This window comes from Lepidochelys kempii, chromosome 1 (assembly GCF_965140265.1).
Source record: "Lepidochelys kempii isolate rLepKem1 chromosome 1, rLepKem1.hap2, whole genome shotgun sequence".
Classification (NCBI taxonomy): Eukaryota; Metazoa; Chordata; order Testudines; family Cheloniidae; genus Lepidochelys; species Lepidochelys kempii.
The window spans coordinates 77,294,686-77,321,152 of NC_133256.1; the positions used below are offsets into that span (position 1 = coordinate 77,294,686).

At 43.6% G+C, this 26,467-nt stretch overlaps 1 protein-coding gene across 6 annotated transcripts in view; it reads left to right on the forward strand.

The window, feature by feature from the left end:
* Window positions 1-26,467, forward strand: part of PIBF1 (progesterone immunomodulatory binding factor 1) — a 171,836-nt gene that overhangs the window by 138,569 nt on the left and 6,800 nt on the right. For all 6 annotated transcript variants that reach the window (XM_073346595.1, XM_073346575.1, XM_073346585.1 and 3 more), the window contains one exon: window positions 26,255-26,434. In XM_073346595.1, coding sequence (XP_073202696.1) covers window positions 26,255-26,434 — 180 coding nt within the window. The remainder of the gene's footprint in view (window positions 1-26,254; window positions 26,435-26,467) is intronic.

The following is a 26,467-nucleotide window of genomic DNA, read 5'->3' on the forward strand; positions in this document are numbered from 1 at the left end:
CCCAACTCTGCCATCTTACTCACTGTGTGATGCTGGGCAATACACTTACTCTTTCTGTCTCTGAGTTTCCTCACTTGTAAAGTAGTTATATTATTACTTACCTGCCTTACAGGAGTGTTGTCAGTTTAATTGTTGATAAAGTGCTTTGGGGTTCTTTGATGAAAGATGGTATAAAATGCAACATATTATTTTATACTGTATTTAAGAGTCCATTGTACATTAGTTCTCAAAAATGCCAGTAGCTTACTCTTAGTAAATTTATTGGAAGCATTCTTTTAGGATGCATAACTTTTCTTAGTAAAGATTGCAAAGTTGTGATGCATATGCAGTAAAAATGTGCAAATAGAAAATACACACATTTTATGTAGTATCCTTACTATACAGTATTACACAATGCTTTCATAGAGAGATTATTCATTCTGTCATCTAAAATATTGTTACTATAATAGGAACTTTTTAAACATGAGTTTATGGAAGCAGTACTAGGCACCTAAAGGTAAAAGTAGTTCAACAGATTATGAAGAAATACTTTGAACTTTTAAACTAGATTTTTACATTAAGGTAAGTGCCAGAAATTCTCTTATTAAAAGTAAAATTTGTGAGGCAATGATAAATAGACATCTCAGGGCTTCAACTGTGCCAGTGCCTGGAAGGGGGGTGATATCCTTGATGCTGTCCCACTTTCTGTGGATGAATAAACACTGGTCTCATCCATTGCACTTGCTAAACTTGAAACAATACTTGATATGGAATAGGGGTCCCATCTCTGGATTTTTCTGATAGCTCTAAATAGGGAGGTCAATTATCAGCTGGTAGTTTAGTAACAACATACTGCAGATCACAAGCTTTTTTTTTTTCTTCTTCTTCTTTTTTGGCAGAGGCCCCAGTCCTGCAATGGTGGGGTCCATGCAAATGAACCCCTACACTCATATACAAGTTCCTGTAGTCAGTAGAGCTCTATGCAGATATAAAGATCTGCTTATGTGGAGCTCAATGCAGGAGTGGGCTCAGAAAGCAATCAAAGGCAAAAATAAGCTAATAGCTTAGACTTGGGGTATGAAAAGTTGGCCTGAAATCTGAATGAAATTAAAACTCTCCCTAAAGAAAGATGAGGTTTTAGTAGCAGTACCAAAATAACTTTTGTGGTAGAAAAGTGCTGTGTTTCCACAGCACTGAATCAGCCATGAGAATTCTAACTGGATTTGAAAAAGGGGAGGAACATGGAGACGACAACTATCACCACCCAACACAGCAACAAGGCAGCATCGTCGTTCTGCTGTTCTGTTCTTCGAGTGATTGCTCATGTGTATTCCACAATAGGTGTGCATACTCGCCACGTGCACCGGTGCCAGAAGTTTTTCCCCTAGTCGTACCATAGGGGGGAGTGTCCCAGTGACCCCTGGAGTGGCGCCTCCATGGCGTAGTATAAGGGGAGCTGCGCGCTTCCCCCACCCTCTGTTCTGCCAGTGGAGGTGCGTCGGAACTACTCTGCTCCAGCTTTGCTGTAGCTCATCCCCAGAACTTCTTGTTTGTTCAGTGTTAGTACCTGCAGTTAGTTAGCTGTTTAGTTAGTTCAGTTCGTTAGAGCGCCTGGGCCGGGGCATGCCCCGTGCCCCGGTTTTAGGTCGTGCGACACTTGTAGGTAATCTAGTCCAAGGAGTGACCCACATGCGGACTGTCTGTGCTGTTAGGGAGAAGCCCATATCAGCAATCGTTGCAAGATTTGCAAGTCGTTTAAGCCTCGGACCAAGAGAGAAAGGGACTTTAGGCTCCTGGCCATTCTGATGGAGTCAGTGCTGACCCTGACTCTGGCACGCCGTCCAAGCCAGCAGCGGGCACTGCGGTGTCGGTGCCCGGCAACCCTCCAGCGTCATCGACCAGTCGGCACCACTCCCCATCCATAGGGCACGCCAAGAAAGCCAGAAAGATGCTTCTTCGCAGTGGCACCAAGGTAAACCTGGGACAGAGGCTAGACCCATATTGGGCAGTCCTCGATCCCCACCAGCCTCTAGGCCTCCGACTCACGTAGAGCAGAGTAGCCCGGTCCCTTCAGAGCAGGCCTCCCCGGATGTCCGGATGCCCGCCACTCCAGAGGCCCTGCAGGCAGCCTGGGATGTTACATCCATGCCAGTACCAGGAGCACTGCCAATGTCAGCTCCACAATCCAGGGGCAAGCCGTCGCTGGGATCTCCGCAGTCGCCCCTGGCTCGGTACCGGTCTCGATCCAGGGAATGTTCCCAACACTGTTCGCTACCCAGCGACTGTTGAGGGCAAAGTCCACGTGGATTGTCCTCGACTCCACCAGACTGTCTGGTTGGGTTCCATCTGACCGAGACACTCGGCACTGCTCCATCTCGAGGAGTGAATGCCAATGGGACCGAGGCAGACATCACCAAAGGTCCTTGTCTCGGAGGGGTTATCACAGCCGGTCACGGCACAAACATAGACGTTGTTCCTGCTCAGAATCCTGCTCCAAGACCCATCAAGGCGTCACCTCTGCAGTCCCGGGTGTCAATTGCTGGCGTCTCGCCATCTCGGATCTGCCCATCAGAGCCAATCACAGAGCAGCTATTACCGATGGTACTGCTCCCCCATGTCAGGATCGCGGTCCCGTGGTTGGCGTCGCTCCCAGCACCACTGCTCCTCCCGGTCTGGGGACAGCGGCAGGTCGTACATCAGCCCAGCCTCCATTCATAGTCATTCATCGATGAGCCAGGCCGAACAACCAGCTCCGCCTGTGCCGCAGCAGGTGCAGAGGCACCGGGCCCCGTGGCCAGCCCAACGGTACCAGTGGGCACTGTGGCCCCTGACGCAGTCCCCAGTGAGGGCTTGCTTGGTGGCTGGAGCCTCAGAAGGACCATTGGCTTCCATCTCCAGACCTCTGAAGAAGGAGTCAGTGAGACGTACATCCTCAGCACCGTGCCTGGAGACCGACCAGGTGGTGGACCCTCCGGTGCCGGCAGACACCTAGAGTACCGCACTGGCCTCCTCGCCCTCCCTGGATGAGGCGATTACAGGCCCACCCCCTCCGTCCCGCAGGAGGACTTTAGGGCCCACCAAGAATTCTTAAAAAGGGTGGCATCAAGCCTCCATCTCCAGTCAGAGGAGATGGAGGAGCCCTCAGACTCCCTGTTTAACATACTGTCTTCTTCGGCACTGGGCAGGGTAGCCTTGTTTCTCCATGAAGGGGTGGCAGAAATTTCAAATGCCCTGTGGCAAACACCAGCTTTGTTGGCCCTCATCTCTAAGAGGGCAGAACGCAAGTACTTTGTACCCGCCAAAGGGCACAAGTACTTATGCACCCGCCCAGCGCCCAACTCCCTGGTGGTCGAGTCGGTCAACCACAGGGAATGGCAGGGCTGGCCAGCCCTTTACCCAAAAAATAAAGATTCACGGAGGTTGGACTCTTTTGGAAGACAAATGTATTTGTCCTCGAGCTTTCAGTTCCGAGTGGCAAACCACCAGGCTCTCCTGGGCCGGTATGAGTTCAATCTGTGGGGCTCCCTGCCCAGGTTCGAGGATTCCCTTCAGGAGCGCGATAGGAAGGAGTTCAAGGTGCTGGTGGAGGAGGGTACAGCAGCTGCCAGGGCAAGCCTGCAGGTGGCTTCTGATGCGAAAGACACGGCTGCGAGGTCTATGGCCTCTGCTGTGTCCATGAGAAGAGCATCATGGCTCCTGCTCTCCGGGCTGTCCAGTGAGGCACAAACCGCCATGCAGGATCTCCCATTGATGGCAAAGCTCTGTTTGCGGAACAAACACATACAAAGCTGCATGGCACGAAAGACTCCCGCATGACCCTCCAGACCCTGGGTCTCTATGTTCCAGCTCTGGTTAAATCTAAGTTCAAGCCATAGTACCCTCAGGTGACCCACCCAAAATACGAGACCACCTATGAGAAGTTGTCAATGTTCCTCCCCCACTCTGAACTCTAGGGTACAGATGTGGGGACCTGCATGAAAACCTCCTAAGCTTACTTTTATCAGCTTAGGTTAAAACTTCCCCAAGGTACAAATTAATTTTATCTGTTGTCCTTGGAATTACCACTGCCACCACCAAACTCTAACTGGGTTTACTGGGAAACGTAGTTTGGACACGTCTTTCCCCCCAAAATCCCCCCAACCCTTGCACCCCACTTCCTGGGAAAGGTTTGGTAAAAATCTTCACCAATTTGCATAGGTGACCACAGACCCAAACCCTTGGATCTGAGAACAATGAAAAAGCATTCAGTTTTCTTACAAGAAGACTTCCAATAGAAATAAAAGTAAACAAGAGTAAAGGAATCACCCCTGTAAAATCAGGATGGTAGCTACCTTACAGGGTAATTAGATTCAAAACATAGAGAATCCCTCTAGGCAAAACCTTAAGTTACAAAAAAAACACACAGACAGAAATAGTCATTCTATTCAGCACAATTCTTTTCTCAGCCATTTAAAGAAATCATAATCTAACGCATATCTAGCTAGATTACTTACTAAAAGTTCTAAGACTCCATTCCTGTTCTATCCCCGGCAAAGCAGCATACCGACAGAGAGAAACAGACCCTTTGTTTCTCTCCCTCCTCCCAGCTTTTGAAAGTATCTTGTCTCCTCATTGGTCATTTTGGTCAGGTGCCAGCGAGGTTACCTTTAGCTTCTTAACCCTTTACAGGTGAGAGGATTTTTCCTCTGGCCAGAAGGGATTTTAAAGGGGTTTACCCTTCCCTTTATATTTATGACAGAAGTCTATGGACTATAAGAGGCACTCTCAGAGGCAGTCTCGGCCTGCCCCCCAGCCTGGGTCCTCCAAGGGCAGGAAGGCGGGGAAAAGGTAGTTTTGACGGGGGCGCCCTGCCAGTTCTCACCAGGGATCCACCCTCAATAAAGCTCCCCTTCTCCAATCAGTTGTGTGCTTTCCTCCCAGAGTGGTTGCAGCTGACCTCAGACCGGTGGGTCCTCAACGCATCTCCCAGGGCTACACATTCCAGTTTACTTCCTCCCTGCCCAACCATCCACCGCCCACGTCCCTCCTGGGGCGACGGGCAGGAGGATGGGACGGCTCCTGGGCCTAGGAGCGGTGGAAGTAGTGCCCAGGGAGTTCAAAGGCATGGGGTACTACTCCCGCTATTTCCTTATCCCAAAGGCCAAAGGGGGATTCAGGCCCATCCTGGACCTGCGAGGTCTGAACCAGTACATGGTGAAGTTCAAGTTCTGCATGGTCTCCCTGGCCTCCATTGTCCCCTCCCTGGATCCCGGTGACTAGTACGCTGCCCTCGATCTGCAGTACACGTACTTCCACATTCATATATTCGAGGGGCACAGATGCTTCCTCTGTTTTGTGGTGGGGCAGAATGAATACCAATTTACGGTCCTCCTGTTTGGCCTATCCACTGCCCCTAAGGTATTTACAAAATGTATGTCGGTGGTAGCAGCCTTCCTCAGGTGCTGGGGGGTCCAAGATTTTTCCCTATCTTGATCTGCCCAGTCAAGGGCAGCTCCCAGTTGCAGGTGAAGGATCACATGACGCTCCTCCTGTCCATGTTCATTGTTTTGGACCTGTTGGTAAACAACACCAAGTCTACATTAGTTCCGGTTCAACACACACAGTTCGTCGGGGTGCTCCTGGACGCCTCGTCGTCCAGAGCCTCCCTCCCACTGGACAGGTTTGAGACCCTGAAGGGGCTTATCGACACGGTCACAAGGTTCCCAGTGACAACAGCCAGAGCATGCCTGCAGCTCTTGGGTTACATGTCGGCGTGCACATACATGGGTCCATCACACCAGACTCCGGATGAGGCCCCTCCAACTCTGGTTGGCCTCAGAATTCTCCCAGGCCTGGGACAGGATGGACAAAGTCCTCACTGTACCCCACTCGGTGATCATCTCCCTTCAGTGGTGATCTGCCCCAAGCAACATGCTCCAAGGTGTCCTTTTCAGGGACAAGGCCCCATCGCTGGAACTGGTGTCTGATGCGTCAGACCTGCATCAGACATGAGAGGGCCCATGTGGGGAAATGTTCAGACCCAAGGTCTGTGGTCGGCTCAGGATCTGACCCTACACATAAACGTCAAGGAACTCAGGGCGGTTCGGCTGGTGTGAGTGGCCTTCCACTCGCACCTGGAGGGCAGGGTGGTCAGGGTCCTCACGGACAACATAGTTTCAGTGTTCTATATCAACAGGCAAGGCAGGGCCCGATCCTCTGCCGCAAAGCCCTCAGGCTGTGGGATTTCTGTATAGCCCATGACATCTGTCTTCAGGCCTTCCATCTACTGGGTGCCTGGAGCCCCCGGGCAGATTGCTTGAGCAGGGACTTCTCCTCTCAGCACGATTGGTCTCTCCACCCAGAAGAGGCTCACAGGCTTTTCCAAGTATGGGGGACTCCCCAGGTGGACCTGTTCGTGACTCGGCGTAACCAGCACTGTCCCCGGTTCTGCTCCAGGAGAGGTCTGGGACGGGGCGCTATCTCCGATGCCTTCCTCCTGTCCTGGTCAGGCCAGTTTCTCTATGCCTTCTCCCCATTCCCACTGATCAGCAAGATCCTGGAAAAAGTAAAGACGGACAAGGCCCGGGTCCTTCTGATTGCCCCGGCATGACCCAGGCAACATTGATACGGGACCCTCACGGGCCTGGTGGTTGCTCCGCCATGGCCATTGCCATGACCTGCTCTCCCAGGACCAGGGCTGCCTCCTCCACCCCAACCTAGTGGCTCTCCACCTCACAGTGTGGCTGCTCAGTCGTTAGATAGGAAGAAAGGGACATGCTTGGAAGGGGTTCAACGCGTCGTCCTAGAAAGCAGGCAGCCCTCCACGCGCCGCGCCTACTTGGCCCCGGTTCTCCAGATGGGCGGAGGAATGGGGTGTTTCCCCGGTTGCCACCCCGATCCAGCTTATCCTGGGCTACCTTCTCCACCTTAGGGCTCAGGGCCTGGCGCCCTCATCAGTCAAGGTGCATCTGGTGGTCTTATCGGCCTTCCATCCACTGGTGCAGGGTCACACGGTATTCTCCCATGCTATGACTGGCCTGTTCCTTAAGGGGTTGGACCATCTTTTTCCGTATGCTAGGCCCCCAGTCCCGCAGTGGGACCTGAACCTGGTGTTGGACTGTCTCATGGGGCCCCCGTTTGAGCCGCTAGCCACGTGCTCCTGGTCCCACCTCTCGTGGAAGGTGGCCTTCCTGGTCACGATCATGTCGGCCAGGCTGGTCTCTGAGCTCAGGGCCCTGACCTCCCAGCCTCCATACACAGTTTTTCATAAGGAAAAGGTCCAGCCCACACCCTGCATTCCTCCCGAAGGTGGTCTACACCTATCACATGGGTCAGGACATTTTTCTGCCGGTCCTCTGCGTCAAGCCCCACGCTTCCAGTGAGGAGCACTGTCTCCACATGCTCGATGTGCGACAGGCTCTGGCTTTCTACCTTGAGCAGACCAAGCCGTTCAGAACTGTTCATCGCCACGGCTGAATGCATGAGAGGTCAGTCGATCTCCACTCCGCAGCTCCCCAACTGGATCACTTCGTGCATCCGTACCTGTTATGATCTGGCGGGTATCCCCTCGCTACCAATTGTGAAGGCGCACTCAACTTGAGTGCAAGCCTCATTGGCTACCTTCTTGGCCCACGTTCTCATCCAGGACATTTGTAAGGCTGCCACGTGGTCTTTGGTTCACACGTTCATCTCGCACTATGCGATCGTCTCCCAAACCAGGGATGACGACGGGTTCAGCAGGGCTGTACTCCATCCTGAGAATTTGTGAACTCCTACCCACCTCCAACAGATATTGCTTGTAATCACCTGTTGTGGAATACACATGAGCAATCACTTGAAGAAGAAAAAACAGTTAACTTTTCCGTAACTGGTGTTCTTCAAGATGTGTTGCTCATGTCTATTCCACATCTTGCCCTCCTTCCCCTCAACTCCCTCTTGGAGTTGTCTGACAAGAAGGAACTGAGGGTGGGGGGAGCGCGCAGCTCTCCTTATACCACACCATGGAGGTACCACTCCAAGGGTCGCTGGGGTGCAACCCCCTACCGGTACTGCTAGGGGAAAAACTTCCGGTGCACGTGGCGAGCACACATACCTATTGTGGAATAGACATGAGCAACACATCTCGAAGAACACCAGTTATGGAAAAGGTAACTCTCTTTTCTCCTGTTTTTAGATTCTTAAACTGTGCATATCACCATGAAATTTGACACCTTCCAGAGTTATGAATAATGAGATAGCATCAGTCATTGAAATTTCCTCTTCATTCCAAGGGTGTTTTCTGTTTTTTTAGCTGTGTGTGCATAATGGGAAGGCAAGGGTGAAGAAATGAGTGGTAGGGCTCGTCTCCATGGTAAATTACTCTGTAAATCTACAGCTCACCAGATTGCCACAAAGTAACATTCCATGTGGACACTGCTACAGCACACTGAAAATCCTGGAATGCAATTTGCTTAATTAAATCTTTTCTTTTTACATAGTTTGTTTTAGAACTCTCCTTAGTTCTCTGCTTATTAGTATATTTAACCAAAAAAAAAAGAAGAGTTTTTAAATAGACAGTTAAGTCTTCACACACGACTCTCACCTCCCATATTGGTATATCTCCTGTATATCTCTTGTAATGTCGGATTCTAAGTCACCAGATTTCTACAACTGCCCCTCATGTGACAACTATGGTGGTCACGAGGTCTCCCAAGGCACAGACATAGACCCAGCAGACATTGCTATTCAAAAGCTTTCAATCTCTCATGCATGGTTCATGTACACACCTAAAGTGGAATCTGTGTGTGAACAACACATCTCAATGAGCCACAGTTACTGTAAGGTAAGAAATTGTTCTTTCACTTCAGAATTAAAATTTCTGATAAAACGGTATCAAACTTGTTGTTCTTTAATTCTAATTTGAAAAGGTTAAAAATCTTTCTGTACTGACCAGCTTATGTAGTCCTCTGAGATAATTTATTTTCAGAATGGATTTCTTGATTTAACTCTGAATTGATTTTAAGTCTGGAATCCTTTCAAAAGGAATACAGAGCCTTGAGATTGTAATTCAACAGAAAACAACTGTCTGTGCTTTCCAATACTACCCTGGCAGAAATGTGCCTTCTCTTTGATCTTGTGGGATGCTGTGTAGATGTGTCAGACATGTATTCACTCTGCCTGTTGCTTCTGAATTTTGCCAACCCAAATTCAGATTTCACAATTATGATTAGACTTGGGGCAAATGCCTGATATTTATGTTTAGCTTAATTTCATCAAGAAGTAAAAATAATCAACCACAACCTTAAAATGATAAACTTATATCAAACCTAACTCACTCTTCCCTTCCACCTAAATTTAAGTTATAACTATTATAAAAATAAGATTGTTTCAGTAGACAAAATCAATATTGCATTATTTCATCTAATTTTGTTTGTTAAGTGCAGTCTTAATAAAAAAAAATAGAAAAATAAGATGGCTAGTTTTTGGATTACAGCTGACCTGGACCATAACTGAACTAGATGTTTAGTAGTGGAGCTTATATTTACATTTTCTTGAATCTAGCAAGGAATTCTTTTTTTGAATATAACTTTCAGGTACGCATGCTTTGATGGTAAATGCATATGTATTGTCTCAATTCTAATCTGAAATACAGAGCTACAGACCTTTGAAAATTCATTACTGTGCACACAAAATACTCCATTCCCTAAGAAACAAAATGTGAACCAAGATATATCAAGTTAGATTTGAGACAGGTGTCTGTCATGTTTATATCATAAATATGAAAGGTAAAATTTATTTTCTAAAATGCTGTTTTTACTGTTCATATTTCATGAACCATTGAGCAAATGTTGAAATATTAGTTTCTCTAGCAAGGTAATCTTCTGCCCTACCCTCCCTTCCTATTGCAGAGCAATAGTTTTTTTTTAAACAGTTTGCTTTAAACAAGTTAATTCTAATTATTTAAGTAACTTGATGTCACCACTCTGATATGACTATGAAATTCTATGTGAGACAGATGTAAAGTTCCAAACTATAGTTAGCATTCTTTTTTATTTCTGTTTCATTTCCTGGAAAAGTTTTGTCCGTGATAATTCTGTAGTTATAAATTAAACTATAAAACCATAGAGATTTAGTTATTACCAAACTGTAGTCACAGTAACTTAAAAGAACAATCACAGAAAAGTCCCATTATCTAGGATAAATGTATGGCATAGTTTAACAAGGGGAGAAAATTGCTTTCATGGATTTGTATGGATGCTTTTAAGAATTGATTATTGCAGTTTGAGATAACTTATAACAACTGAGTAAAACAATTTTGTCAATCTTCTACTAAACTATATGAAACAGGGATTATTTGAAACATTTGCTTCTTTTCCTGCCAATGAGAATCGTAATTGTGCATTCTTATGTCTGAATTAGATTTTAGAATGTTCCACATAATAATTCTTTAGCGTCTAACTTTGTGCGTAGGTTGGGGTTGTTTGTTATAACCTGCATAATGTCAATTTCAGAGACAATTTCATTCTGTAATCCGACAATTGTTAATTAAAGATCTGGCCCAAATACAAACTCACCCTACTTTTTGAAAAAATGGCTTCTGAAACTGAATATTATGGATTGTCCTCTATCCTTAAAGGGACCAAGCCAAAACCCTGAAATTGGGAAAAGTTATTTTCCAAACTTTGTAGTTTAAGTCCACCAATACTGGTAATACTAAAAAACAAACTTTATAAATGGACTATCTGAAGACTGGCCTGAAATAGAGTCTAATGAAGTAAGTTTTAGAAATGTGTACTAAATGCTCTGAATTGCCAGTTTGAAAGGTAGTCAGCAGATTATTAATTTAAAATTAATTTCTTCCTTTTGCACTCCTCAGAACTTCCAGCCCCACTCATACTGCCAGCACACACTTAGGCATGCCCCATCATGCAGCATTCTAGTAAAGCCAAATCAGCCATTGTATCCTGCAGTTGACTAGAGCCAGCCTCTAGGATTATGTCTACACAGCCTGCGGAAGTGAGCCTCCCAGCCCAGATTGACAGACTTGGGATAGCGGAGTTTGCCCTAGCACTCTAAAAATAGCTGAAATTGTGGCTCAGGATGGAGCTTGGGCTCTGAAGCCCACCCTCCTCCCTAGTGTGTCAGGTAAGTGAGAGAAGAGTTTCAATTTGTGGAGTTTTGCAAGGAGTCTAGTAATGTTTCCACCATGAGGTGTGAAATAAGTGTGTTGCCAAAACTATGCAACATTGGTTAATAAAAATAAAATTTAAAAAAAAAACCCACTGTTGATCCACATAGGCTGTGTCTAATCTGAAGTAGTTTGCTGGTTAATATAATTTCACCACTATAGAGTATACTGAGACATCACTCAGAGTGACAGCCAGCAATGCAAGAAGGGCTGAATAGCATGGAACCTAAACAATAACAACATGGCTTAGGCAAGTTTGAATCTGATTGTGTGCTGAATGCCCTTCTCATCATGGGTATTAAGGAAAATCAGCAAATATTTCCAAAATTGATGTTGTTTTGTCAAATTCCCTTGCAAGTCACTTTTAAAAAACAGATAAAATTATTGGTAATGTTTTTACAACAGAATCTTTTACCTGGGCCCTCTATAAAGGATAAAGTTTATTCACTGAAAAAAGAGACAGAAATAGGGTTCATATTTGGGGGAAAGGGAAAAGGTTCAAAAATGCAGGTACTGTTCAAATAAAAAAGGGAAGGCAGAAAAACCAAGAAACACACTATTAAGGCAAAAAGCATTGTATGCATAACAGCTACAAAATATCTTGATTATATTCATTTGTTTTCTTTAAGTTTTTTGCCTCTACCTTTCATCACCTTGTTTCTACTCCTAAAGCAACCATTTTTTGTACTTTTAAGGCAGGTCTCCTCCACTAGTTATATTGTGTTCTGAATTCCACCAAACAGCACTTTATTATTTGATTTACTGAAATCTTTATACAGGATGGCTCTATTTGGCTGATCTCCACTAGTTTATAGTGACGTTCTGTTTCCAAGGCAAGGCTGCTTGCCATCTTAACACTAACAAAAGGCATGTACATAGAACCATAAATGGTGTAACATATATTAAGAATACAAATTACACCTACAAAAACAGCAAATGACTATTAAAAATGGTTTAATCTTGCAGCATATTAATTTATATTTTTTACAGAACGAAGGATTTTTTTAACACAGCCATCAGGTATTCAGTCTATAAATACTTGTTAAATTAAGTATTATGGTTTTGAATGGTTAGTTCTGTAATGAAACATTATCACTGTCAGTCCTGCTTTTTATTTGGATTAATTACCAATATTATACTAATATTTCTTGGTAGGATTTACCTTATGTTATCTATGTTTTCCATGTAAGCCATGCTACAGTTCAGGGAAGAGGTTAAGGTTTCTAGGCTTTCACTCCTACCTGCTTAGGACCTTATCCTGCAAACCAAGCACACATGGAAATCTCACTGAAGTCAGTGTGAGTTCTATGGATGGTAAGTTTCAGGGGTCAGGCCTTAGGGTATGTCTACACTGCAGTGTAAACCAGGATTAGTGGGACTCAAGTCAGCAGACCCTGGGTTAGAGAACCTAGGGCTTGAATGTCTAAACTGATAGTCAACCTTAGGTTAAGAATTTCCTAACCCAGGCCTGAACCTGGGGCTATGGCAACCACACTGCAGCACGGAGATCTGAGTCAAACCAACCATATCCCACACTCCCTTGCTCCCTTCTGAGATGTGGCTGCTGTAGCCATTTGACCATGGTGCAGTGTGGGAAAGCCTGACTGTTCACCCTGCACATTATAGGAAGTTTGAACAGCCTGCCAACACATTCTGTTGAGAGAAGCCATTTAGGTCTGTGCACTCCTAGCAACCAGAGACAGCAATATGGAGGAGGCAACATTTGAAGAACTTTTCGCTTGTTCTTTCACTCCTGTGTCAGGAAAAGGGCAGAGCTGTGAGACACTGGTGGACATTTCAGCAGTGTTTTCTGACCCACCAAAGACACCCGACAGAGCTTGTGATGGAGCAGAAGGAAGCGGGAAGAAGAGGAGGACACGGACACAGCAGACTTGAACTGGCTGATGCTGCTCATGACACTTAGACTAGCCCCTTATGCCCCCTCCATAGCCTGGTGCTTCTGGAGCAGGACTACAAGCATAGACTGGTGAGATCACATTGTTAGGCAGACCTGCGATGACCAGAAGTGGGTCCAGAACTTTCACATGAAGAAAGCTACGTTTCAGGAGCTTTGTGAGCAGCTTGCCCCAACCCTCCAGCATAAAGACACACCTAAGGTGGCCAAGTCGGTTCAGAAATGGGTTGCTATAACCATCTTAAAGCTGGCTATCCCGGACTGCTATAAGTTGCCAACCAGTTTCATGCTGGAAAGTTGACTGTGGGTAAATGGGTGGTGGAAGTGTCTGAGGCAGTCAGGCATGTTGTTTACCGTAAACTGGTTGGGCATAAAGGATATTCCTGAAGTAATTGCTGGCTTTGAGGGAATGGAGTTTCCAAACTGCACCAGGGTCATTGACTCAGATCGCTAAGTGAAGGAGCACAGGAAAAAACTCCTTGTGGAATTTCAAGGACATAAAATTTTTACTTTTCTGAACTTCAGTATATCGTGAGAGGGATGCTTCAGACCATGAACACTCCCTGGACACAGCCAAGTTAATCACAGTGAAAGATGTGCAGAGACAAGTGTAAGGGGTTTTTTTGTTTTTGGTTTTTTTTTAAATCAAGCTACTTTTTTTTTTCCTGAAAATTGCAGAAGCGCTTGGGTTTGAGGCAGGGAGGCAGTTGTTGGCCATAATATTATGCTCACTGTAGAGGACCAGCTAACCAGTATGGTGCATTTTATTCCTTGTGCTCAACCGAGACAACGACACAGCTGCTATTTGTGCATGTCTTCTACCTCCCAGCTTCCCAGACCACATCACATAAGATTGAGGCCCCCAGTTCATCCCATGTTCTGGCATGAGGTCCCCTGGCAGCTAAAGAGCCAGATGTTTGTTTCATCAGCAAACCATCCCCAGATAGATGGCCAGACAGAAAGGATTGAACCAGGTTCTAGAGAGGTACTTACGATGTTTTATCAAATATTACAAAGAAAAATTGATCCATCCACCTTCCCTACACTGAATTTGCATATAACAATGCCAATCATGCTTCCACTGGCCAAAACCCCTTCTTCACCAGCTGCAGCTTTCATCCCTGTTTCCATTGTGCACTGCCAACAGCTTCCCAAGATCCTGGACTTACCAATATGATTTGGCAGATCCACCACATCCAGGAAGAGCAAAAGCATCACCTCGAAGACACTAAGGAGGCCTATAAATAACACACAGACCTCCAGAGATGAGAGGGTCTGGTCTTAACAGCGGATCAGAAGGAATGGCGATCTACCAAGAACCTCCACAGAGGCAGGCCATCTCACAAACTGGACCATTAGTATCTTGAGCCATGCTAAATTTGCCAACAAATTAACCTCATCACTTTTAAGCTTCACTTGCCTAAGTCTCTCAGAATACACCTCATTTTCCATGTCTCACTCTTGAAAAGGTTAACGAAAAACTTGTTCCCTGACCAGATGCAGTCACTGCCTCCACCTCTTCAGGTCCAAGGTATTGAGGAATACTTAATCCATGCCACCCTGTACGCTAAGCTGAGGTGAGGAAAGTTATGGTACCTTGTGGATGGTGAAGGTTATGGCCCTGAGAAGCAGTCTGGAAAACCTGCTAGTCATGTACATGCCCCTGAACTGGTGGAGGCTTTCCACAAGAGCCAGCTAGACGAGCCCGATCTAGTGACACCTCAGTGTCATCCCTGAGGGGGGAATGATGTGAGGATCTGCAGGGCTATAACCTGGGGTCTGCTGGTCACTGACCAACTGCCGCATCCATGCTGCCATCCGGCAGCTCTGACAGAGCATCAGTTAATGGCTTTGAGCCTGGTGGGGCCGAGCACTACAGGATGTGCTGCTCACAGAGCGCCTGATTGACAGTGCTCCCATGGCTCCAATTGGTCCGGGTGCCCTACGTAAGCCTGAAGGGGACATCAAGAAGCGGTCTGTACAACTAGGAGGATCTCCAGCCCAACCAGCTTCTACCACAGACCCTACTCCTTTGCCTTGCTTTGGTTCCTGGCTCTGACTTCAGCTCTGATCCTCTGCTGTGGTTTCTGGCTTCCAACTCTGGCTCTGTCCCTCAGCTCCAGCTCCATCCGCTAGGCCTGACTGCCCACATCCCTGCCATGGAAGTCTGTGGTAGAGGTGAGAGTTGAACGAGGAGCTCTTGAACCCTCCTCCTGTTCTCAGTCACAACCATTCTCCCTCCTTTAGTTATGTTTTTCTCCAGTTTAAGACTTTGGGAAGAAAATATTGTCAATTTTTCTACTTTACTTAAAATAATGATAAAATGAATATTTGTTAGACACTTTGTTTCCACTGTTTATTAACTTGTTTTACTACTGGGTTCTTTTTAACGTGGAAGTAATATAATTAATCCACTTGCCTACATGATTTTGACAAACTAATTAGACTTTTGTTCTGTTTTGTCATGAGAATTTAGGCCAGATTCAGTTTTTAAAAATCTGCCCTTGATATGAAAGGAGGCCACACAAAGTCTCTGCAAAATCATTTTTCAAAGACTTGTGAGGTCTTTTACAGCGTGGAAATCAAACATTTATTTTTAACTGAACTCTTGAAAGGACACTTTGTATATATTTCTCATAATTGAACTGCTACACATGCACACACTACTTTAGAAAAGCTGTTCTCAAACTGTGGTCCTTGGGGCACTTTCTAATGGACCCAGAAAGCTGGCAGGTCATATGGTGCTGGCTCCTCATTCCCTGCAGCCACTTATACAGACATATGGGCTCTTGTAGAAGCAGCTGGAAATAAAGAGGAGTCATTATCCAAGCTGCCTTTTCCAGAAGCCATTAGTACTTAGCTGGAAGAGGAGAAAAGGGAGCTTCCTTGGGGGACAGAACTGATGGCAGAGTTAGAAAAAATTGGTAGCTGTGTTTTGACCAGAGAAGCACAGGGCCAGGCAGCTGGGCAACATGTACCCAGGAGAGGACCAAGAGCTATGGTGACACTGTGTAGGAAACAGGGTGTGAATGGAGAAAAGAACAGAACCAATGGAAGAGGAAGATGAAATGAAGAACAAAAGTAGGCACTATCTTGGGACAAACACAGCTACAACAACAGTGCATTCAAAAGTAGGCAGTGTAACTCTTCCACAATGGACAAAACACTTCCTATATTCTAGTTAAAAATACACAAATGTTTAATATTACTTTTAATTGCTAAGAGATTAGTGTAGCTGCCTCAGGAAGGAGGTCCATGTGATTGCGGGTGGGCAGGGCAGCAGCCCATAAGATCTGTTAAACTATTTATAGTTTGTTCATGGCTCTTAGATTTTTCCAGGAAACTTCTACTAATAAAATGGTAGTTTTGAGGTTGTCAGAGGATTGAATGTAGATTTCAGTTAATGTAGGCAATTTCAGTTATTAATAAACACAAACTCTAAACTGCATCCAGAAGTTTCTATGTTTATGGAGCTTATGCACCTGTGGAGCCCAGAGAGCCACCCTCCCAAGTAACCACTTTTCTCAATGTGTTCCTCTGCCTGCAGTTGACTTAAGTTTCAGAGGCTTGTTAGCCTTCTATATCCTATGCCAGCATCCTAGGGGAGAGCAGCAACCCTGTTTCCTCCTCATGATGCTTCCCTTGTATCCTGGGCCATAAGGTTTCTCTTCACTGGATGGAAGAAGGTGCTAGGGGCTTTTACCCTTCTTTGTCCCTTTGAAATTTGGGGTCTCACCAAGTGTCTGTGCCCCCATAATTCAATCCCATTGACCTATTACCCTCATCTCTACATGTCCTCCTTTTGTCTCAATATATCCCTTTTTCCTCTGCTGTGCCTCTTGTTGTTGGATCCCCTGAGCCCCCACTATCTCATTCCCTCTCATCTTTGACATTAATGCAACAGAATGGGTGGAGAAATGGGCCACTTGCACAAATCTCCCCCCCCCCCCCATCACACACTAGTCACACATTTAAAGTGCGGCCTGCTCTGGTTTGAACTGTAACTGAATTGTGCTGAGGGAAAGTGGCTGGTGGCAGCTTAGGTCAGAGAGCCACTGCATTAGAAGGATGCTATGGAGCCACTGAGTAGCAGCAGTCAGAGGCAGATTAGGGTTTTGTGGGGCCCTGGGCCAGAGCAAGTGGGGACCCTTCCCCACCCTTTCCGTTGCAGTCCCCCTCCCCTCGCCCCACGCTCCTGCCAGGGAAATGGGGTTGGGGCATGGGGGCTTCCCCCGTTCTCCAGCAGGAGCACCATGCGGGTGGGAAAAGCAGGGCAAGCCCCCGTGCCCTGACCCCGCTCCCTGGCAGGAGTGCTGGGCTGAGTGGGTCGAGGTGTGGGGGTCCCAATTGGCTGGGGCCCCTAGGCATGAGCCCCGTTGGCACAGTGGCTAATGTGCCACTGGCAGCAGCTTCCATCTGAAAAAGAGGACATGGAGAGAAGTTGTGACAGGAGGGCTCATAAAAGCACTGGAGCCAGAAGGAGAAGGCACGTGAACAGGGGCAAGAGAACAGTGAATCTCAGGAAAGGGAAACTTCTTGATGGGGAGGGGAGAGGGAGCTGACGAGGTATCTGAAGAGGGCTGGGAGGAAAGGATTGGGAACAGGTGCCTCAAATAAATTATGTACAGCCCTGCTCCTTTCCTTTTTTTAAAAAAAAAATTCTTTTCTTTTTTTTAATTTAAAAGATTATACGTAATAATTTCAAAATTATTTGTGTTTCCAAAGTGAATTCCTCCTCATCTATGTGCAGTAACTTGTTTAATCTTAAAAAAAAAAAAAAAAACACCTGATGTACAGTGCTTGGTGCTCTTTTTAAATGTTAAGCCACAGGGTAATTATCGTATTTGTTATGCTACATTTATGTTTTGAGATTCTGGTTCCTATTAATGTTCTGCATGTTTTCCTCAGTAGAATACAGGGACATTTCTGCATTACAAATAAGCCCTGGAGCTATTCTCATCTTCAGACTTAGAGAAACAAGTGACATTTACATTGCTAAATGATTGTAGAGAAGTTTCCAGTTCATACTTTACAGGGGAAAATATGCTCTTAAGCAGCAGTATTTGTCATTTTGTTATCTATTTAGTGATGTCAGGCTTTAATTAAACTTGAATACAAAATGCTATTGAATTTGGGCAGATAAAGGATTTAACAGAGGGATACATTCATTCATTTCTTGATGTTGTACATTTCTGAATAGCAGTTTTCATACAAATTCTTCAAGAATTATCTTTCCATTTGCTGTGTTATATGCCAAATAATTACATGCTGAATATTGCTTGCTACCTAGCAATTACTGTTTTTAAGAACCTAAAAAGGGCAGCAAGGTTTATAATAATGTCACTTCATATAAATACAATATGAATTATTTTTCTGTATCATTAAAATATTTTTTTCACAAAATACAGGCAAAGTTCAACTCACTGATATGGATTACAAGAGCCAACTGGCATGCACATTTTAAGTAATGTACTTTTTAGGGACAGGTTAAATTAAAAAAAAAAAAAAAGGAGAGGAATTTAAGCAAGAAATTGTTGGCAGAAAGGTCTTCCAAATATTTAAATATTTAATTATATTCATTTTTTTCCAGTGTTGGCTATTAATTGTTTAGTCATATTGTTAGTTTTCCAGATGTATAGACTTTTTTACTTTTCTTCACTGAATGATACTATTTGAATATCCTCAACTGTAAACAGAATGTAAATATTTATGAAATACCAAAAATTGGATGAATCAAATTAAAGGGGGGAGTTACTCAATTGAAAAGATAAGACCTCATAATCAGTAACTGATTGTGATTATTATGACTATTTTGACACATTAGTAAAACTGAGTCAATATTTTCTGTAATGAAAGCATATTTTCATTAAATTAGATTTAACTAACACTTATACAGTGGCTCTGAGCTAAAAGGTATTGGTTCCAAATAAGTCTTTTATTTTTGTTATAAGTATATTATTTATTTCTGTGTGTTTTGTTTACATCAAAGTATTAGAATATTCATATACCAGATTTCACACATCTTTTATAAATTGTAAAATTTACCTCAAAAATTTGAAACTTTCCTTTCTTTTTCTTCTGACAATTAAAAATAGATATAATGATTAGGAACTAAGCTAGAATACAGCAGAAGTAGTCAGGGTATATGCTGTGGCATTCTGCGCATGCCTGAAGGAAATAAAGGGCAGAATGGGCTCAACTATCACTTAGTTGAGTCTTACTGTCTGCAGCAGTGAAATGGTGTCCACCTGCTTCTCTGCACACTGTGCTTAGTGTGAGTTATTAGTATTGTTAATTAATTTTGTGAATAGTTTGTGTTTAGTCTTTTTGCCAGTTGACTGACCAAAAAACCCTACAACTTTAGTCAGATACTTAGTTAAAAGGCTAGCTACCTCTCCTCCCCTCATAGAGAGGCCTTAGCAGTATGGCAGAAATGAAATCTGAGGTTCAAATTCTGCTCTTCATGTGAAGCTTCAGTACCGCTTAGCAGTGGGCATTCCACTTGCCTCCTTTGTTTAGAAGAGGGAATACTCCTTAGTTTTGTTCCACGTGTTGCTCCTTCCATCCGTGGACTCAAAAAGCTAGAGGGGTCCATCTAAAATTGTTCCTCATGGAGCACTCTGTTCATGCTTCCCCAGATTCCAAAAGGAAGGATGTACCTAGATCTCAAGCCTTTGGTCAGTCCCTTTTCATGAACACCCTGTGAGCTCAGATTTCACCCCAGGCTCTAAGTCATCTGTCCCCATTTTGGCAACTTTAACCTCTGATAGAGATAGGAAGGGGCACTGTTTCAGAGATAAGCCAAGGCATATGTCATTCTCTGCTGCCTACCAAGTCAAGATGTGTGTCAGCAGGTGCCTAACAGGTCTTGGGCTCAGCAGTTGAAGGAGAGCCAAAGGTCTCACAAAGGTCCCTTTGGCATTTTGATACCAACTGTTAAATATGAGTCTGTGGTACCCAGTAAACCTGTAGACTGCCCTTTGGTTTCCTGGGCCTCTACATCCCAGCCCCAAGGAGGAAGCAAGTAAGATCTCAAAGCTCCTTCAGGCAGCATCCTTCTTTTCAATATTACTACAACACTCAGAGGACTTCGGAGCCACTGAGAAAGAAGCAATAATGACCATTCACCTCTTCCTCCACTTAAACACAGTCTGTGTCTTCCATCAGATGACTGAACTGCTTGAGGATCCCTTCCCTTACGCATTCATCCTTCCCCCTTTGGAAACTTCCTCTTTTACATTCAAGAAGTCTGGACTCAGATCACATTGGAACAGTAGGTCCTGGAAATTGTCAGCAAGGGGTATTCTATTTCATTCTAGTTACTTCCTACCCTCTTCACTGTCCCTTTTCAGGGACCTTTTTCATAAGATACTATTAAGACAAAAAGGGGACTTCCTTCTACAACTTTCAGCAGTTTAGAGTGGAAGAGGTGCCCTTAGAGTTCAGGAGCAGGGGGTTTTAGTCCCATTATTTCTTATCCCAAAAAAATAAATGGTGGTGTTGTCCCATTCGGAACCTTTGATGTTTAGGTTATAGGTACATGACACAGCTGTAAGAACAAAGGTAATTGTAGCTGTCTCGGGTCTGTTGAAAACCTGTTCAAGTGTCACATTGAAAATTGTCCATTATGTTTAATGTGAACAAATTTTCACACTTTTTAGCAGTTATTTATTTGCTAGGGCAACATTCCTTTTTACCACCCTAATCATATTTCCACATCTGGAAATTCTTTTTAATTTTGTTTCATTCATATGAATATCAGATTTTAATATCCTACTAACCTTGAATGTCTATAGCTACTCAATTTGGAAAATGTAAGAAGCATATTTGATATGTGTATGTGCAAGTTATGTCAAGGACACAGAGTGCATTGATAGTCGTCCTTTTTTTGTGTCCATAAATACAAATAAACAAATTTATTAAATGAAGTCATATTTTACATTTTTAAAATGTAATGCCACCGTTTCATTTTTGCATCTGTTCTTTTCTCTGCCATAATTGCACTCAGACATCTATAAATGACCCACCATAATTGAAGATGGTTTATATAGTTAGGGGGGAATCAGATTTTATCCTCTATAATCAATTGTCTGGACTATACATATCCATTCTCCATACTTTACTGTACTGTGTCAGTTATCCATAATAAACATTTTGTGTTTAAGAATTAAATATGTTGCATCTTATTTTCACTTGTCAAGAACACAATTTACCATTACTATAATTTCAAATGCTACTGAAATTTGAGTATGCAAATACCATTTTATTTTACCTTTTAAAAATCATGGACCCTTTTTCACTTTTGCCAACTCATGATTGTTTTAGAACCTGATATTTTAGTCACTACATACACAGAATACCTGTTGAAGTTAATGGGAGTTACTCACCTACACACAGCAGCTGCAGCATCAGGCCCTAATTAAATTCTAAAATAAAATGTTCAGAAACTAGGAATTATTTGAATTGTAGGCATGCATAATGCCAGTAGCCTAATGATATAAAAGAAAAATACACTTTTTCCTAATCTAGCTAGACACTTAATTATTTTTTTAAAAAAATCTGTATCTTTGATTCCACACAAAAATACCTTGGTTATTTTTGAACTAAGGCTGCTAGACTGCATATGCATAGTCCACCAATGTAAAGCATGAAATGCAAGGAAATAAGCAGATATTCATTCATTCCTTATATGCTTCTTGCAACATTTAACTCCCTTTGTTTCCCTACCACATTCAGCTCTTAAAATTCCATTCACTTCTTCTCCCTTTCAGTACTTCCCTAGGACAGACCCCGCTTGTCTCTACCGCCTACAACCCTAATACAGTTCTGCTTCCCTATGTGCCCTCCCACCATATACCTCCTCCTCCTCCTCCCTCAGTGCTGCTGCCTGGTGCAGTGGGGGAGACAATGGAGGGATTAACAGGGAGGGATGTGTGGGGAGCCAGAGGCAGAGTGGAGCTGGGGTTGGTAAGGGGGATGGTTGTGGATGTGAGAGGATTGGGTGAGGAGAGGGTTGTATGCGGGGTTCTTGGGTGGTGGGATTGGAGCTGTGCAGGCAACGCGAGGTGGGGAGGAGTTCACTGAATCAGATTAGGGTTGAAAGAGACCTTAGGAGATCATCTAGTCCAACCCCCTGCTCAAAGCAGGACCAACCTCAACTAAATCATCCCAGCCAGGACTTTGTCCAGCCAGGCCTTAAAAGCCTCCAAGGACAGAGACTCCACCACCTCCCTAGATAACGCATTCCAGTGCTTCACCACCCTTCTAGTGAAATATTGTTTCCTAATATCCAACCTAAACCTCCCGCACTGCAACTTGAGACCATTGCTCCTTATTCTGTCATCTGCCACCACTGAGAACAGTCTAGCTCCATCCTCTTTGGACCCCCCTTCAAGTAATTGAAGGTTGCTATCAAATCCCCCCTCACTCTTCACTTCGGCAGACTAAATAAGCCTAGTTCCCTCATCCTCTCCTCATAAGTCATGTGCCCCAGCCCCCTAATCATTTCTGTTGCCCTCTGCTGGACTCTCTCTGGTTTGTCCACATCCTTTCTGTAGTGAGGGGCCCAAAACTGGATGCAGTACTCCAGATGTGGCCTCACCAGTACTGAATAGAGGGGAATAATCACTTCCCTCGATCTGCTGGCAGTGCTCCTACTAATGCAGTCCAATATGCCATTAGCCTTCTTGGCAACAAGGGCACACTGTTGAATCTGCTTTGAGTCATAAACACTTGAAGTTCTCCCCGTGGAATTGCCATCTAGGCCCCACAGTGTACAGGTGCAGAAATGTTGGGTGGAGCCCTTCAGGCATCAGTGCCTCAAGAGAGAGCTGCTCAACTTACCCAGCATTGTCTTCTCACTGTGTCCAAGAGCCAGTGCTGTAATGCTGGAGGAGCCAAGCATCTCCACATAGGAATCAGCGCTTTTGGGGTTTTACACTGCACTGCTTCCTCAGTGTAGTGGGGAGCTGAGGCAGCTACAGTGAGGGAGCAATTTGAGCACTGATGCCTTCTCACAGAGGCATTGGACTCCCCACCCCAGGAACAATTTACTCCCCGACCTACATTACCCACAACCCTTCCTTCACCCAGCAACGCCTTTTCCCTCCCAGTCTAATTCATGTTCCTGCTAATGCCCCCTTCTTTCTCCCCAAGGCCCTGCTTTTCATGTCCCACACATTCCTGCTCTGTTCCACCATTATTGACCTGAAGATCCCTGTCTCTCACCCCCTGCTGCCCCTGCTGTCTCACTTTCCTGGCTTCCTAGGATCTATGTGCTGAGCAGAGGTCTTGGAAGCAGGCTACCAGCATCAAATAATAGAAATAAGTGATAAATCTGAGCAATTCAATTGTCTAATCTTTACATAACTTGTATCAGTCATTCCTAATGTGGGAAACAACACTTTCTGATATCACACGCCACCTGTGAATTTAATGTTATTCATTTAATAGTTATTGTATATTACATATTACCTATTTCTTAATATTAACCAGAAAATTACAGTGATTCATATTCTATTTTCATAACAGTATTCAAAATTAGCATAATGTGGACTGTGGCATTTGCTGGAACTGTTAGCTAGAGAAATCCAAAAAAAGAGAGAGGGGAACTGCCACATTTCAGAAACAGGACATTTTCAAATGTATCCTCATCAAAAGTTAGTAAATCTGAAATGTATTTGGGCCATAAATAAACTAGTAATTCCACTGAAGTTAACAGGGTTACTGTGGAATAACTATGGTGTAACAGAGAGGAGCTTTGCACATTATGCTGAATTAGGAATTTTCAGACTAAAATTAATCATTAAAGTTTAAAACAGGGATTTTAGTCCTGCTTTAAATGCAAATGCAACCTTATCAATGCCCCATAACAAACATAGACACTGTTTTAGGTTAATATATACATTGTGGGGAAAATTCTCATCTCCAGTCTCTTCTGGTTCCTTTGTGTCACTCAGGTGGTGTAAAGGAGGCAAGACTAGAGAATTTGGTTCTGTAACTGCAGAATTGGGCCTGGTTTATGTATCTGAAACTAACCTCTTTATCAAATCAGTATAAGAATTCTTGGTCTTTGCCTTGTTTTTTGAGCGCAGTTTCAAACTCATAATTATAACTTTTTTGGGTACATATAGTCTGATGCAAGATTTAGCTCCCAAAAGATATAGCACCACTTACTGATGTCAAAACATTGCTTATATGTGACTTAATCACCAGTCATGGAGCATGTATTTGTAATATACTTGTCTGAGTTATTTTCATCAAGAAATTCTGTCTATGTATCACTTTGGCAGCATCTTTGCAGAGTTTACAACTTTCAGTAATATGTTGGCATCAACTATGCAGTCCTTTTAAACAGCTGCTCTGCAGTTGAGCTGTTTTAACATGCCACCACACACGGCTGAATTATGCAAATATTAAATGACTGAGACCCAAGAACAATTTATACACTGGATGAAGTTGTTGGGTGTATTTAGTGTTGGGGTTCCAGTCATATAACTGAATTATTGTGGTGTCAGTATATTAACTAAATTCTCTACAACAAAGCATGCCTATTTTTAATTTTTTCAAGAATATTTATATCGTATGTACTGTTGTGGAACTATTAAAAGCAACTATGTATCAGAAGTTAGATGACAAGACTTTTAAGTGGCTGTTTTTACATTATGCTAATTTTGAATACTGTTATGAAAATAGAATATGAATCACTGTAATTTTCTGGTTAATATTAAGAAATAGGTAATATGTAATATACAATAACTATATTCTCCATTTGTTGTGTTTGGCATTAAACTATAAACATTAATTTATACTGTTGTTTTGGTTGAAGAGATAAGATTACATGAATTTGTGCTGAATTATTATTGAAAACAGTCAAAACCTTATGGCAGGGGTGGCCAACCTGAGCCTGAGAAGGAGCCAGAATTTACCAGTGTACATTGCCAAAGAGCCACAATAATACGTCAGCAGCCCCTCCACCCCATATCAGCTCCCCCACCCCACTCCCAACATCTCCCACCCACCGGCAGCCCCGCCGATCAGCGGTTTTGTGGCATGCAGGAGGCTCTGGGGAGAGAAGGGGGAGGAGCAAGGGCACGGCTGGCTCAGAGGAGGGGGCAGGAAGGGGTGGAGGGGGGGCAGATCCAGGGGTTGAGCAGTCAGCACCCCCCGGCACACTGGAAAGTTGGCACCTGTAGCTCCATCCCCGGAGTCGGTGCCTGTACAAGGAGCTGCATATTAAATTCTGAAGAGCCTTATGGTTTTGAACTGCTCTTTGAATGAAGATTGCATTCACTTGGTTGTTTTGTCAGTAATTCACAAATCGTTACAAGGTAGAGCTGGAAGCACCAGTGTGAGGGGTGGGGGGAAATTATGTAACATATTTTGTAATAATTGCATCCATTAAAAATGAAGAAAATAATGACAGCAGCAGGGAGATGCAGTGACATTAGAAGATCATGGCAGATTAAAGTCAGAGAGGAGTTATGGTTTTGCTTTTATCACTTTACTAATGATCTTGAACCAATCTATGGGGGGGAGGTTAAAATCTATTGAATTGTTTGTTTAGCAAATTATTAAATTTCCAAGTCAGTGAGAACCCTTCTGGCCACCAGATCCCTTTCTTTCCTTTTCAGTAGTTGCTTTTTCATTCCATAGTTCAGATCATGATCCTTTTCCTCCTTTTTGCTGTAGTCTCTCCTAGGCCTCTCTTATCAGTTGATTGATTTTTCTAGGGGTAAAGACATATATTTGTTTTTTTATATCTGCATTTATAAGACACATACCCAAACCCTAACCCTCAGAGTACTATTTATCATAGCCACTCAAATTGGATTCTGTAAGCTATCTTTAAAATAATTGTTTAAAATAAATGGCCACTTAAATGGATAGCGCGATCCTTAATACACTTTAAATCCTTTTTCTGTTACAGCATTTAGATATTATGAGGTTTTATTTGTATAACTCTTCTGTGCCTTTTTATTTTATTACTCCCTTTAGTAAAGTAGTTTCTAACTAGTACTCAGACTAATAAATGCAAGTAAATAATCAGGCTTATTATAGGGTTATTGATCTGCCTATATATCTATTTAGATATTTTGATTTGGTGAATAGAAATGCATTATTAACAGATAATCATTTTAATAGGTTTTACTATTTTTAGTTTTATTGAAAATTAGCATTGTTATTTATTTTAATTTTATTTTATGTTTTTACAGGAACTGGCAGTAATGAAACAGATTCTTATCAGTCTGCATGGTAAACGCTATGGGGAAAATTTACCTCAGTCTCATAGTGACGTAAGAAGCTTAACTGCAAAACACAAATCAAACCCTTCTGTAAAGCTGCCAGCAGAACACGAGGAAGAAAATGTATTTATACCCAAACCAACATTATTTGTAAGTACTGTAATTGAAATAAGTGACCTAGGC